General features: G+C 39.5%; 2 protein-coding genes across 3 annotated transcripts in view; one reads left to right on the top strand and one right to left on the bottom strand.

Annotated features, from left to right (window-relative positions):
* The first annotated feature begins 4975 nt into the window (after window positions 1-4975).
* On the top strand, window positions 4976-6400 carry LOC117561044 (hydroxycarboxylic acid receptor 2-like). Its single transcript, XM_034238243.1, has one exon. The coding sequence runs from the start codon at window positions 4994-4996 to the stop codon at window positions 5966-5968; it is 975 nt and encodes a 324-aa protein (XP_034094134.1). The 5' UTR covers window positions 4976-4993; the 3' UTR covers window positions 5969-6400.
* Window positions 6401-10176: 3776 nt separating this feature from the next.
* The window catches only part of kntc1 (kinetochore associated 1), a 52753-nt gene continuing 46243 nt past the window's right edge, over window positions 10177-16686 (bottom strand). For both annotated transcript variants that reach the window (XM_034238219.1, XM_034238218.1), the window contains exons 58-62: window positions 16300-16429; window positions 16112-16201; window positions 14523-14677; window positions 10783-10885; window positions 10177-10666 (exon numbers count right to left, since the gene is read on the bottom strand). In XM_034238219.1, the coding sequence (XP_034094110.1) occupies window positions 10631-10666; window positions 10783-10885; window positions 14523-14677; window positions 16112-16201; window positions 16300-16429 (514 nt within the window). In that variant the 3' untranslated portion in view covers window positions 10177-10630. The remainder of the gene's footprint in view (window positions 10667-10782; window positions 10886-14522; window positions 14678-16111; window positions 16202-16299; window positions 16430-16686) is intronic.

Genomic DNA, 16686 nt, shown 5'->3' on the forward strand with positions numbered 1-16686 from the left:
TTTAGATGCTTCTTATGAGACTTGTGTTTTGGTAAAAATGGTTTGTATTGTCAGTTAGCTGAGATTATTTCCGTTAATCTGGTATAACACATTAATAGGTTCTTAAATATTAAGATCCCCTGAGAGAGACACAGTGTCGTGAAAAAAAAAGTAAAGTACCCGCCGGGACTTTGGGGCTTAACAGGTTAAAAAAACGCAATATATACTGCAGGGGGGGGAAAAATCGCGATGTCAGTTTTTTTCAATATCGTGCAGCCCTAATATTTACAGGTTATATATCTATACATGGCAAAATCTGCATTTTCAAATGTTATCCACTAGACAGCAGTAGAGGTTTACAAACTGAGTGTGTGAGGTCACAGTCATTCATAACCAAATTCAGCCCATTGTAGTCACTGATTATAAGGTGGGTCACTTCAGAGATAAATGAAAATATCCTAAATCCCCAGAGTCTTTGAATCGTCACAAAATTAACCACAATTGACACCAGAAAACCGATCACTGCCTTGGTTTCCTCATTATTAAGTATAATGTGTTAGATGTATATCTTACGTTTTGCTACTCTTTTTTGTGATGTTTCTTTGTTAACAATGTCAATAGATATATTCTCATTATTTACATTTAGATGCATAACAGTTTACGTAGTACATATTGAAAACAACTGTATACATTATATTATAAATACTGATCATATTAATGTTTCACACTGTACCCAAGATCATCATACTCAACCCCTCATCTGCAAAACTGTCCCATTTCACCCTAAAAAGGGAAGGGCCAAAATGTACTTTTGCACTGAATAAATGAATAAAGGTTATTCGGTTAAAACCAGAACCTATGACAAGTGAAATCTGGATTAAAGAAAAGGAAACTGTATCATATTTAATATGCGAAAAGGCTGTTAACACACACATTTCTAAAAGCAAGAAGTGCTTCAAAGAAAATGTGAATGCAATAAGGCTAATCTGAAACTCACACCCCAAATGTAACCTTTCAGCTTCCCATTTTTATACTTTTTGTGTCTGTTTAATTCAACCTCTTATTGAACTTGTACTAAGACCAGGTACATGTAATGACATCTGGACATTTAAGCTTTTAAGACAATGAAAGTGAAATAATTTCACTGCATGTATGGGATGCTGAAGTGAACTAAAATAGTTCAGAAGAAAAAAAGGCAGAAACGGGGGTTTTAGTTCTGCAAAACAGATTTAGTTTTTCAGAATGGGAATTTCTTTCACTTTATTGAAATTTTGAGAAAAAAAGAGTTTTAATAAGATTTCCTGTCAGCTGAAGCTTGGCACCAGCTTGTCTTCCTTCCACTTTCACCATGCATAGCGTATGTAAAATCACATACAGTGGGGCAAAAAAGTATTTAGTCAGCCACCAATTGTGAATGAATTAATTGATAAATTCCTTGGTAAAATAAGTATTTGGTCACCTACAAACAAACAAGAGTTCTGGCTCTCACAGACCTGTAACTTCTTCTTTAAGAGCCTCCTCTGTCCTCCACTTGTTAACTGTATTAATGGTAGTGATGGGTCGAACAGTTCAGAACTGTTTCCTACAGTGTACTGTAATCAGAGCCCTCTCACCTGAGCTCCCACACACACACACACACACACACACACACACACACACACACACACACACACACACACACACACACACACACACACACACACACACACACACACACACACACACACACACACACACACACACACACACACACACACACACACACACACACACACACACACACACACACACACACACACACACACACACACACACACACACACACCACACACACACATCACACACACACACACACACACACACACACACACACACACACACACACACACACACACACACACACACACACACACACACACACACACACACACACACACACACACACACACACACACACACACACACACACACACACACACACACACACACACACACACACACACACACCACGATTTCCTAAATACCGAGGTCCAAACCTTCTGGGGGGGTTCGGGGGGATTTTCATGATCTAGTTAGGTGCTTTTTAAGTCCTGTGGGGGGTCCAAAATTGGATAATATATTGATTTCAAACCAAGTCAGTGGGCTGCAATATAAATTATTTTTGAAAGTGTAATGCATAAGAATCAGTTGATTGTTACTATTAATGATCTGGACATGCAGAAGAGGCTAAAATGATCACAAAACATTGTCAACATTCATTTTCCAATGTTTAATTCAATTGTTCAAGTAAACAAAATTATTTAAGAAACTATTTACATCAATATTTTATGTTTTTGTGTTTTGCACGTTCATTTTCTCATGGTGAGGGCAGTGGCATCATTTGAAGAGAGGACAATGTTTTGGGTTTAATTAAGTCTTCTTGAAGTGCCACATTTTTAACCATTATCATGTCATCTCATTTTCTATCAAATGCCAAAACTATACGCCTGTGTCCAGAGGCATCCCAGCGTTTGAGGACTTTTTCAGGATCCAGTGCTCTGTTCCTATGCACATGCATCATTGCAAGTCCTGATAGCCTGTCATTACCAATGCTGGATCGCAGCCAGGTCTTCAGCCGCCTCAAGGCAGAGAATGACCTCTCACATGAACAGGTGGTCACTGGAAGTGTGAGGTAGATGGAGAGGATACAGTGGATGTTGGGGTAGTATTGAACATTTATAATATTCAATGTGTCTTTTGCCGTCAATACCAGGAGTGTTGGAGGTTGGTTCTTTACCTTCCATCTGTGAATCTCCTGGTCAATGGAGAATGGAGTCTGGCTGAGGTAGGTCTTCTCTGTACCATGACACCATCATTTCTTGCTTGTCTTTTGTGAGTCTGGACAAAGCTGAAGGAATCAGGTATGTAGCAAGCATGGCTGGCTCAGAGTTTTCCACAAACCTGGTGTTCAGTTGGCTTGTCACATGGTCAATAAAAGGATAGAACAGATTGAGTCTGTAGTGTTCTTCGATTGACTGTGAGGGTGTGTTCGCTCTGTTTTGCTGCCTATTGGTAACTCGCTTTTTTGATGGAACCACATCTATTGAGCTGGCCAGTTCTATTGACTGTGCATAAATATCACAGAATCCTTCCTCATTCCTTAGAGTAGAAATGACCTGAGCCACCTCTCTGGCCTCTGTGTATGCGGTTATAAGGTCAATATTAGGTGACTGTAACCCTTTAGTCAACGGCTGGATGTAGCCTAGAATTTTGTGAGTTGTGACAGCCGTGACAATTGTGTCAAAGGACTCCATACTGTGTCGTAGGTTGTTAGCCTTGTTTGCGTTTGATGATGTTCTTGATTAAACTAAACAAAGCAGGCACAGAAACACATTGATATACGGTCACTCAGGTGGTCGAAGGAGTATCAGGCCCTTTTCTTAAAGGGGACCTATCATGCAAAATGCACTTTTGTATGTCTTTTATACATGAATATGTGTCCCCGGTGTGTCAGGGAACTCACCAAGTGTCAGAAAACACAACCATCTCTCTTTTCCTCCATACCCAAATCTCTAAAAACGGGGCTGCAACGGAGCTGATACAGACTGATACAGATTTGAAATATCTCTGACGTCAGACACAAGAGGCTCCGCCTATATGGGCAACTCTCCACCTATCAGGGGAATGGGGGGTTGCCGTGGCATGGTAACAGCATGGTAACATGACGCCTGTGCCTCGCCCCCCTCCTTTGCAGGGGGGCGTGGTCAGCTGCAGTTCACAGAATCAGCCCTTGCAAAAACAAGGCTGGAATACAGCAAATAGAGTGAAATGAGGCATGGCTAAAATGCATGATCTGTTTGGTATTTTGAAAAAAAAACTTTACAGACATGTTTTATATAGGTATGGCCCTACAATATTTTATTCAAATATAGCATGATAGGTCAACTTTAAGTAAACATATTCATACCACACTGTAAGAATACTCTATTACAAGAAAAAAAATCCATAAAAAAACGTCATCTGTGGAAGCCGTAGTACTGTAAAAAGCATGATCAATATATTTGAAAATGTAGGCGAACACCACCAACAAAAAAACTCTTCTGAACTACTAGTCACTACCACTGCCACATGTTTTATTTAAAACTGTGAATTTCGCCAGCTGTTAACTAATTTGAAGCAACTACTAAACCACTAAGTATTACATGTTGTGTGTGCCTCGTCCATGACAGCAGGCTAAATTAGCTAGCACGCTAACTAGCTAAATTGCTAGTTAGCTATCGTTTGTTTGATATCCACATTAAGCTGACAAGCTAACGGGGATGTACAGAGTTAATAAAGTACAAAAATATACTTACATGATTCAAAATCCACGAGTATTCAACTCCCTCCTCTACGGCATCAGCTCCACCTCCCTCAGTAGACTCCAGCGTGTCCAGAACGCAGCCGCCAGACTCCTCACCCACACCAAATCATGGCATCACATCACCCCGGTCCTCAAAGAACTCCACTGGCTCCCCGTTACACACCGCATCAATTACAAACTACTGGTCCTCACTTATTTTTCAAATGTATGTACTCCTGTGCGCAAACTCCTCTGACGTCATTGAGGGCGTCGCCCACCTTTACTCACATTGCCCAGGTACATTTTACTAGCTTTTCACAGGTTGTAGGTCAACACATTACTTTAGTTAACATTTACTTGGTGCTATGATTTAAATGTACTTATCAAAATGAAGATACAAAATTACTTGCAAATTCAAGTAACACATTAAATAAAAGGAGAGATTTTGAGTAAAATAAAATTATTAGTAATTTCTATAATTTAAAAACATAATCATAGTATTATTATTATCATCGTTTTATTCAGTGTAGCTGAGTGTGTCAAAATTTAATTAAAAAAAGCAGAACCACAGGGCTTCCTGTAAATGAGCAAACCACAACCACTTATTTCCATATGTTTCGCTTTATGATGCAGCAACACCTTGAAGGGGTTATTTGTCTCATCTGTAGGCAGTGAGGCAGCACATAACTCAACATGAGATGCGAATTCAACGGCACTCTGCTCACCAGCGTGCTGCCGCCACTGCTGATGACAGAGTTTGTTTTGGGAGTCGTTGGCAATGGTTTGGCTCTCTGGATCTTCTGCTTCCACATGAAGCCCTGGAAGAGCAGCACGGTGTTACTCTTCAACCTGGCAATGGCTGACTTCATGCTGATCGTGGCGTTGCCTTTCCGTGCAAGCTACTACTTCTCTGGGATCAAGTGGCCGTTTGGAATCCCTCTGTGCAACATCTGCCTCTTCATGTTGGCCCTGAACCGCAGTGGAAGCAGCATCTTCCTCATGGCCATCGCTGTGGACAGGTACATGCGAGTGGTGCACCCCCATCACGCCATCAACTCTCTGAGCATCCCTAAAGCCATGTGTGGAGCACTTGTACTGTGGCTGGTAACTTTCTCAATGACAGTTAATATTTTTAGTCTGCAACACATCAACACGACCTACTGCGAGAGCTTCACGATCAAGACTGATGCCTCGCTCAATCTGAACTGGCACAAGTTTGTGTTTATCTTCTCCTTCTACATGCCTCTGCTTGTGATTCTCTACTGCACGATCCAGATCATCAGACACCTGAGACGGAGACAGTTGTCCCAGCAACGAAAGATTAAAAAGGCTCTTTGCTTCATCGCAGTCGTGGCGGTGATCTTCATCGTTTGCTTCCTCCCTAGCAACATCACGCAGCTGATCATTTGGATCAAGACCCAGCAGTTAGCCGGAAACCTCTCGGGACCTGAAGTCTGCCAGGCGATGGATAACCTGACCACCGTGTTTTACCTCAGCATCAGCCTGACGTATCTCAACAGCGTGTTGGACCCTGTGGTTTACTACTTCTCCAGCCCTACCTTCAAGAACATCTGCAGGAAAGCTCTGCATCTGTCCCAAGTGGACAACCCTGAGAGTTCAGAGAAGAAAACTCGAGAGACAGGCTCCCAGTCGATTAGCCAGCTGTGATCACTATATCCAGGAAGCATTGAGATGGATGTAGCTTAAAGTTTGACCAAAAGTGATGAGATCTTTTTAAAGTTTTCATGTGAGTTCTGCAGCCAACCAGATATCTTTAACTTACCTTTCTTATACAGCAGTTATCCAGCATGTGACTGCGCTTACAAAAATGTTATTGTCTTGCACACATATGCTATTGTCATTTTGTAAAGTTGTGTTGTGGTTTACTTTTTCATATATTGATGGCACATTTGTAGTACTTTTGCTAAACACATGCTGTGAAATCATTGATATATATTATATTTTATCCAACTTATACAAATAACAAACTGTGCCGTATAAAGTCAAAAGTAAAACGTTTTGCTGTTATTATATAAGTCCTGTGCATTATTCAGATGTTATCATGACTTATATGAATAAAATACAATCTAGTAATACTGAGAAGTGCTTTGTGGTTAATTAAAACAGTTTATGATAGAATAAGTTCACTTGGTTGCTTATAGAAAGAGAAATCCTTCGGGAAAAGTCATTGTTTGTAACTTTACTTACACAGATGAGAAACTGTTTCCTGTATGACTGCAACTTCTGCAGCTTACCTCTAGCACCTGAGAACCCGTTTCACACTTTAAAATTCTCAGAATTGCTGATAGATATTGTGCCACAACAACTTATTAGACAATTTTAACCACAAACACCTCCTCCACAGAGCGTGTGATCATCAAGGTTTTTTTTTCCCACCCTCATGCAAAGTAAACAATATATTTCCTTACATGCATTAACCTCAAACCAATAAAGGATGAACAAAACATTTAAATCCTATTTCTGTGGACATTAACAGTAAGAGGAGGCGTGTGGTGCAGTGGATAGAGCGTTGGTGTTCGGATAAGGGGGTCACAGGTTCTAATCCCACTGCAGTCAGCATGTCGTTGTGTCCCTGAGACACTTCACCCCAAGTTGCTGCTGTGGGGATTGTCCACAGTATTGAGTATGTAAGTCGCTTTGGATAAAAGCATCTATCAAGTAACATGTAATGTAAGAAACAACTAATAGAGAACATCTACCACCAACACTCTTAAAAGGTGTCTCAGAAAAAGGAAGTTGTGACATTCATTACATAGCGTATTTGTGTATTTTATATGACAGTAAACCTTTGAATCTTGAATCATAATACATTTCGCATCCATTAAACCCAATTTGTCGATTCGGTTCCACTCAGCCTACAAACCGCATGAAGACATAATCTGAATTACATTTCCTCCTTTATGATAAATATAATAAAGGGAAGTGGGTATGACTTAAAAAAACACAAAACCTGTGATGCAATAATAGTATTTTTTTATATGATGTTGTATCCTCAGAGGTGGGAGAAGTACTGAGATCTTGTACTTAAGTAAAAGTAGAAGTAGCAGAGTGTAGAAATACTCACAAGTAAAAGTCCTGCATTCAAAATGTTACTCAAGTAAAAGAACAAAAGTGTTAGCATCAAAATATAAAGTACCAAAAGCAAAAGTACTCATTATGCAGATCGGCCCCGCTCAGAATAATATATATTATGTTTTGATTATAATTATTGATGTATTAATGTTTATTAAAGCTGCAGCTAATTTGAATTACTTTTTACATTGCAGGGTAGCTTGTGAATGTACTCCAGGTGTGACTAAAGTGTTATTTAAGAGTTGATTATATTTCACAACATTAATCCAAATATGCAAAGTAACTGAAGGTTCAAACTAATTGTAGTGGAGTAAAAGTAAAAAGTAGGATAAACTGGAAATACTCAAGTAGTACAAGTATCTCAACATTGTACTTAAGTACAGTACTTGAATAAATGTACTTCGTTACTTCTGATCTCTGTGTTCTTTATTGATTATGTCAATACTTTAAATCCCAGGCCTCACAATGCAACCAAAGAAAACGTTTTTTTCTCTGAGACATGTACGGTCCATACCAATTTCCAATGTCAACCAAACATGGACTTTATTGGGCTTTAATATAAAATGGTGTCATTTAAAACCAACACAAAATGAAAATACATTACTTAGCTTCCCAGGCAGCAATTATTGCTTTTAAAATTAAAATGAAGAACCTGAGCAGTGGTTAGACCTCACTGTATCTCTATCAGTCTACAATTCAAAGGCTTTTCTTTCTTCCTCTATGAACAAAGAGGAAGCATCTTCTCCACTTAGTCACTGGTTCAGACAGACACAACTCCAAAAACTAGAGATGCACGATATTGGTTTTTTTAAACCAATACCGATAACTTCCTGCTTCTCAAGACCGATACCGATAACCGAAAATAATATAATATATATATATTAAATGTACCTGTAGTTTTTGCACACCTGGTGGTAAAAAAAAGACTAGTGAGCAAATGACATGACATCATGACTATGATGAAGTTAGAGATCGTTTTAGCCCTGGGGTCGTCTCTGGCAAACTTCTTGCCTTTTTCAAAAGCCTCGTCGATAGGTAAAAGCCCCGGTGCCTTTGCAGCTGGCTTTGGATTCGCCGCTAGTTTAGCAGCGCAGGCGTCTTCGTACGCTTTTAACACACCATCGTAGCGATGGCGATGTTTCAGGTGACTAATCAGGTTGGAAGTATTATAGCTCGTTGCCTTTTTCCCTCCTCGTGGAACTTCTGCATTGCATTTGTTAATACAAATAGCAAGCGAACTATCTAACTCTGAAACTTTGAAATAGTCCGATACTACCGACGACATGTTTGTTTACTGTCCTTGCTTCACGGCCGCACACCATTTACGTCACAGCCAGGCATGAGTTAGTTAGGGAGCGCTGGATTTGTGAAAAACTCCCCTCTTCCTAAACCACTAATTAATACCACAGTACTGGCAAAACGGGAGGATCCGAGTGAAAAACAAGCGCCCCTCATCCCAATCCACCCACACCGCAGTATTTTTTTCTTTTTTTTTACCCAAAAAATATATTTTATATTATCGGGGCTATTAATACTGGTATCGGGTTTATCGGGATGACGTCATAAGTCCTAATATCGGACCGATAATTATCGTGCACCACTACCAAAAACCCTTTTATGTCTGTATGCCCTCACTGAACAGAAAGTGTTTTAGCTTCACCTGGGACCTGTAGAGGAAACTTCTGTGTAGCTATGCAGTGGGAGTCACCGACTCAGGAAGGAGACATGGGAAGAGCAGTAGCTTTGATGTCAAACACATGATGGTTTATTTGGAGTTACGGCCGGAGGATTCACATCACAAGTCCAAGAGTCAGAGGTTCTGACTTCACGGTAGAGTTGCCACGTCAATTCTGAAGAACTCTACCCCAGACCCATGTATTTAGCTAGTTCAGAGAGCATCATCAACATGCTGCATAACAAGATAGAATGATAACACCTCGATCAGCTGACGCCAACAGGCAGGAACAGGGAGACAAAACACTGAGAGCACAGCAGCCAAGGTTACAGGTGCCTGTGCTCAGTCAGGACAGTTTGAACTGATACACTGGGTCAAAGTTATGGGCCTTGGAAAATATTCCACAACAGGACCCACTCATAGGCATGAAGAGTCACACAAAAATGTGGTATTGGTGAACTAAAACTGTATGAGTGCAGTGGTAGGACTTGATGAAACTCGCGTAAAGACGTAAAGTGTGATGGTACAGAAAGTGATTTGCAACTCTACTTTAAGATGGTTTATTAAATTCAATGTGTCTACTATTTTACCATCGACTCGAAAATACGTTTATTTTTGCTGTATGTAAACCTCTTAACGCTTCTCCATTGTTAATGAGGATTCCTCCTCAAAAGGTCTCTCAATGTAAAATAATTGATACAGTAAGGCATGCAGTACAATTAGAAACTAATGTAACGAAAAGCTGCGTTTCATTGTTTAGTTTAACTGATGTAAGAGCAAAGGGGAAGAGATCAAGCTCTAAGCTTGCAGGAGTGTTAGCGGTGTTTAACAGGATGTGTGGCAGAGAGGTGAAACACAGAAGGGTGAAACGATAGTCGGCGGTCACGATCTGTCGGGTTCAGGCGCCTCAGAGCTGCTTCCTCTCAGAAACATCAAGCAGGTACCGGTATGACTGAGGAAAGGGAACTCTTCCGTTAGAAATGAAGAAGAAAAAAAACTGCTCCTCAAACATGAGATGACATTTAATAATATTTTTTTCATTAAAAAGGTGAAAGTAGGACTTTTTTCCAGAAGATTCGAAAATTGGGAGTTTATAAATACAAAGTTGACCAACTTACAGAATATTTTATTTACTTTGTATGCGGCAAAACAGAGAAAATTGTCCAAAAACTTTAAAATACAGTCTAAATAGGCAACAACAATCCGGCTGCTTTGTATACATTGTCATTTATGTTATTTTATAAAAACACATTAATTGTATTCTAATTCTTCATGTTAGTGAGTTTTCTTGAAAGGCAACTTGTGGCCACAAAAGTGTTTCTTCTACTACTGTAAGCAGTTATAACAATATACACAAAGAAGCCGGGAGGTAATACAATAAAGAAAGATTAAGAGCCTTTGATTTTCATACTGATGAACTCCTCTCCACAATCAATAATGAAAACCATTTATTCAAATTCATGAACAGTTGAAAGATGGTTAATAAGTGCAAATATTGCATCTTAGCCCAAGAGAAACTAAGTGGAAGAATACATAAATACATCTGCAGAAACAGCGTCAGCTCATCCTGAAACTCCATTCTGTATGTTGAGAAACTCCTGAAAAGTAAAAGTTGAAATGAAAAAGTCATGTTTCTATAACAGATACTCAAATGAATTCACAATATGAACTAGTATGAATGCTGTATCCCAGACTTAATGGTATATAAGCTTACGTTTATGCAGCTCGGTGAAGGTGAGCCGTTGGTCAGGGTTTTTCCCCGTTGATTCTCTCGGTGTTTCATGAACTCCCGAGCGAGCGAGTCAGCATCGTCCTGACTGAGGAGCACAATAAGAACTCACTCTGCAATCAAACTTTATTTATAAAGCACTTTAAAACCAGACCAAAGTGCTGTACAGAGAAATATAAAATCACACCGCGCAGCTCACGAAACAAAAGAAAGGTAAAAACACAAAATAAACAAGAATACATTATAATTACATATAGTAAGAACAATATACCATTAAGCAACAATCTACAAAGTGCAGAAGGAGAAGAAGTGGGTTTTAGATTAGATTACTTTATTGTCATTACATAATGCAAGCAGAGTGTAACGAAATGAAGAGGGTCTTTCCAGAGTGCACACAGTCAGTTATATACACATCTATCAGCAGTCTGTACAAAATAAATGATGCAAGTAAAGGTAAATAGATGTCAAATGTATAAATAAGAATAAATACACTGAGCGTAAATACAATATGTACAGCAGTATATGTGCGAGGATCGTTTTATGACGTGATTTAAAAAACAGACAGTGTAGAAGCCTGTCTAATATACATATTTTTGTATACATTTGTATTTGGGATTGTGGGAAACGGCATTTCGATTTCTCTGTCTGTAAACACAAACTGAAAGATTGACAATAAAGTTGACTGACTTTTAATGCGGAGAGGCAGAGCGATCCACTGGCCGTTTCTCAATGTCGAGTAAACCTGCTGCAGAGCCACTATTTCAAGTATACTACGTCATCGAGTGGCGCCGAATGCTGGGCATTTAACATGCATTTAAACAGTCCTTCGGCGCCACTCGATGACGTAGTATACTTGAAATAGTGTCTCTGCAGCAGGTTTACTCGACATTGAGAAACGGCCACAGTTTAGGCACGGCCCCCTTTGACCTTTGGAGCAGGTGACCTGTCTATCAAAAGGTTGACCTACAACCTTTGAGCAGATTTTTTTAAGGGTGGCAGTTTTGACTTTAACGGCGGTAGACAAACACTTGTACCATGTAGTATTGCAATCCTGTAGAACAGGGGTGCCCAACCTTTTTTGAACCGAGAGCTACTTTTAAAGTTGCCAGTCTGCCGAGATCTACCAGTCCAAATAGAGAGGCTGTCATTACTGACAGCCTACTACCAGGTAAATACACACTTCTACTTGTATAAAACTGACCTTTTTACGATTAATACTCCATAAAATACTGCAGATCCTTTATCTTACCTGCTCTTTCTAATCTACACACATACAGGTATTTAACTGAAGTTACACAACAGTGTTGTTGATATAGAGTTGGAGTTTATTCACACGTCACATACTACAGTGGGTAATTGAACAGTGCTGCCACATATGACCAGTGGCGTCTGGTCATTAGGGGCAGGTGGGGTACAGCCCCACCTAGTGTCAGCAGAAAGTATTAAAAAAAAAATGATTACAAAAAAAATGCATAAAATATATATAAAATATATTTTAAGATCATGTTTAATCATCTGATTCGTCTGTACATTGCTGTTTTAGTCTGTGTTCTTCTAATTAGTGTCTACAGTGTGTGCCTATTGAGCTGTTTAGAGCCATGTGGGACAAAACCCGATCCTGCCCCTCCCTCTCCCTGTTTAAGTCAATGGTGACTGTAAAAACTACACTGCGCATGCTCAGAGTATTGTCCTATTTAATGTGTGTGGCAAAAAAATAATGACCATAGGGGCATAGAGCTGCCATCCCCACCATACGTCATCTCACATCATTCAGAGCTGATTGGCTGTAAGTACGTGTGCCGCGAAAAGCGTGGTGTGTGAAGAGGAGACGAGAGAGCTGCAGTGACGCATCCTAAAACCCGGAAGTAAGCTGCGCATGGCTTCCCTCGACAAAAAAGCAATGAGATTTCTCCATAGGATTTTAGAAAATAGCTCCAAATAAGATCTGTGGGAAACGTAGCTGTTAGATAAATGCACGTTTTGTTCAGCCGGATAATATCCACATGTCTACCCTACTTTTATAATTTTCGAATCATAAATCTATTGATTAGATTTATGATAGACTTTTGAAACTACAAGAACATAAGGAGGACTTTTACAAAAAAGTAATAGAGATTTTTGTCCAGAGGGATAGGCAAATGGACTTCATCTTCATGTCAAGGTAAGACTGCAATTTGATTGAAAATGGGATCTTACTAAGAGAGAACAATTACATATTTAAATGATAAAATTACATCTTTTGGGTATCCTTTTGTTGAACTGTCTGTTTAAAATTAATTGAAGCATCAGATAAAAAAAACCTTTTGAAAATATTATATTTTGATTTAGGTCAAAATATAATATTTGTAAACCTGAAGAGTCAGTGCCAGAGCCTCACCAGCCATGAACCTCACTGCAGAAGCTTATATATAGACATCTACGTTTTTTGTGCCCCACCACTTTTGTACATATAAAAACACCACTGAAGCTACACAGGAATCTGCTGCCAAAGTGCAATAAAAAGACAAAATTAATAGAATCAAACCCTTTTTTGTTGCATTTTAGTAGAGTATAAAAATAAATGCCTTTAAAATAGGATGCAAGCAACACTAGTTTCTTAACCTGAATTGATAATAGACTATAATCAATTTAAGTTTGCATTCTTATAGCCTACCATTTTGTACAATAATTATAATGACTAAGTTCAAACAAACTAAAACTCACAGCTGATTAATAACGGTATCTAACTTGAGTTTTTATTATATCAAAAACCTGTTGAAATGCTACTGTTATTGTTGTTGTTTACTGTCCCCAAAAGCGCGTCGGCAGCCTCCAGGCAGGAATGCTTCTTTCACAACTTCGCCATCTTTGAAAGACTTCATGTGTTTCGCAAGAACGTGACTGACCCGATAAGATGCTCTGGTAGCAGCCTTGCTCTTGTTGTTGGGTCTGGTGAAAATGGACTGCTGTGCATTTAGCTGTCCTTTCAGGCCCCTCCCCTTTTGGGAGCGTAGGGCAGAATTAGGAGGGAATTCCGTCTCGTAGTGTTTGTGCACTGTTTTGAAATGCCGCTCCTAAATTACCCTTCTTCGATAAAGCCACGCTCGCATTGCAGATGAGACAGATGGACTTTGAATTGGAATAGATACAAAAATAATCATCCTCCCACTCGGAGTGAAAATTATATATTTTGGGCTTTTTTGCTTCGGCCATAATTGCGGTCTTGTGTGTGCGGACTGTCACTGCTGTTGTTGACACGGACAACGTCAGCGAAATAGTGCCCACTGCCGATCAGCCACGCCCCGACACATGGGGTCTAGCCGGCCAATCACAAAGCTTTGATGCATTCAAGTGCATTATTCTGGCACGGGAAGATTATGTTATTGGACATTAACGATAAAACGGAATATTGTTGTTCTATTTTTGGACACATCTCGCGATCGACTGGTTGGGCACCCCTGCTGTAGAACATTCAGAATCTCAGATGTAAAAAACAGAAGAAGAATTTGTCTACTCGCCCCGAAGGAGAAAATACATTCTTAGTTGTCGTTTTACAGATATTTTGATTGTTTTTCATGTAAAAACATATTAGAGCTTCTCAATTGTCAGAATTCTTTTTTTGTGAGTGACCATTTTCCAGACCCCCACAACAAACACACCCATATCTGTAGATAATCTATCAGCATTTGGTTGTTGTTGGACTCATTTGGATCAGAAATGAGGACAAACAGAGACTTTAAACGTACCAGTTCTGGCTGATCAGGCAGTCCAGCAGGTCCTTCACCTGGCTCGGCTGTCCGCTCGACACCATCAGCTGCTTCAGATGCTTTAAGTGTTTGGTCTTCAACAGTTTCTGGTACTGACCCTTTTCGCTGATGAACGTTAGAACAGTCTCCCTGATCTGAGGAATCACAAAGGCAATAATGTCAGAAAAAACAAAAGGAATGGCAGAAACAGTCATAGAGATACCAACGTCTCAACGCACATGACTGTTTAGATTTATGTTTTCAAACCAAGACAACAGCGTTCACACATATCTCGGTAGCTTCCTGTTTAACACCTTTACTGAAACTGCCACCTAGAAACCATCAATACATAACATTTTCTATATTAAAAACCCTGAAATCAACTATTAAAAAAACAGGAAGCTACAGAAGAGGAGATGATATAACAACGTATTTAAAAGCATATATACTAGGTTTTGCATCGGTTACAACAACAGTGCAATATACAGTGGAGGAAATACGTATTTCATCCCTTGCAGATTTTGTAAGTTCACCCACTTACAAAGAAATGAATGGTCTATAGTTGTAATGGTAGGTTTATTTTAACAGTGAGAGTAAGAATATCAAAAAGAAAATCCAGAAATTTACATTATAAAAAAGATAATAATTGATTTGCATTTAACTGTGGGAAATAAGTATTTGATCCCCTTGCAACCAACAAGAATCCTGGCTCCCACAGACCGGTTACATTAGTCCATTTCTTTTAGGAAGGTACTCATAATATCAACTGTGTTACTTATATAAAAGACACGTGTCAACTGAATAAATACATCAGATTCCAACCTCTCCACCATGAGTTAATTTCCTGTGATGTGTGCCATGTTGTGAAAGCACGTTGAGCTGCACCTGGGGTTTGATAAGTGCTATACAAATAAAGCTTTATCAATATAAACTTAAAGGTATCCTATTATGCTATTTTCAGGCATATATTATGGGTCTCAGATATATAAAAAAAAATATAAAAAACATGTCTATGATGTGTTTTGCTCAAAATACCAAACAGATTTTAGACATCCCGCAGATTCAGCTAAATGCTGCCGTGATGAAATGCCATATCATGTTCCAAACCACATCAAGGATTATTTCTGAAACAGTATGGAGCTCAAATGCTTTTTATCTCGCGGGTTTACCACGAGGTGAGTTCCTCATTTTATTTCCTGCTTTTTGACGCATACTCTCTCCAGTACGGGTTAGCTATGAGTGTTAGCTATGCTTGCTAACGTAAACAAAGACCATATTACGTCCAAAACATTTTGGGCATTGTTTCTGATAGCAACGTTTCTGATAGTGCCGTGGGTCCACATTTCCGATATTACGTCATATCGGACGCAAATCTGGATTTAGAGATTTGGGTACTGAGGAAAAGAGAGGGGGTTTTGTTTTCTGACACTTTGTGAGTTCCCTGACACATCGGGGACACATAGTTATGTATAAAAGACATCAAAAAGTGCATTTTGCATGATAGGCAAGGCAAGTTTATTTATATAGCACTTTTCTGTACGCGACAATTCAAAGTGCTTTGAATTGGTCCCCTTTAATTGACATCTAACCTGTGAGGGAACTCCAGCTAACTCCCCGGTATTCATGAGCTCGTCCACCTGATCCAGGACAGCCACCGGGTTACACCCTGACAGAAAGCCCTGGAAACAGCAGAAACACAGTCAGGTCAGAACTCAAATGTAATTAGGGCCTAAAATGAAACCGATCTTCTCACATGCATTGACAGGGATGCACTCACTTGGATCTGCTGAGCCTTTTTGTTGGCAGAGGGGACGAGAAGGAGAGCTCCGAGAGCAAAGGCCGGCAGATTGAACTGTGCGAAGCGATTGGCAATTCCTATCAGATCCAGATTCAGCAGGAAAGGGCACCTTGGGAAGAAGAGACCGTGAAATAAACATGAAGAGAAATTGACACATTATTCAGGTCAACAGGTCCTTTTTTCCTTTCAAATGAATTCAGAGTCATTCGTTAACTCAAACGTGTGAATCAAAATATGTTTTCAGAGATATGATGTCATATAAAAAACACATCCCCTTTTTGTGAGTGAGGTGTGAAAACTAAATGAGTGTTTGCCACGGATAGTAAATATAAGGGTAACATATTCAATCAAGAACTAAGCTGAATC

The sequence above is a fragment of the Gymnodraco acuticeps genome, unplaced genomic scaffold (genome assembly GCF_902827175.1).
Source record: "Gymnodraco acuticeps unplaced genomic scaffold, fGymAcu1.1, whole genome shotgun sequence".
Lineage (NCBI taxonomy): Eukaryota > Metazoa > Chordata > Actinopteri > Perciformes > Bathydraconidae > Gymnodraco > Gymnodraco acuticeps.

Excerpts from the sequence above, each read along its gene's own strand:
- LOC117561044 (XM_034238243.1), top strand. The coding sequence starts at position 4,994 with ATGAGATGCGAATTCAACGGCACTCTGCTCACCAGCGTGCTGCCGCCA.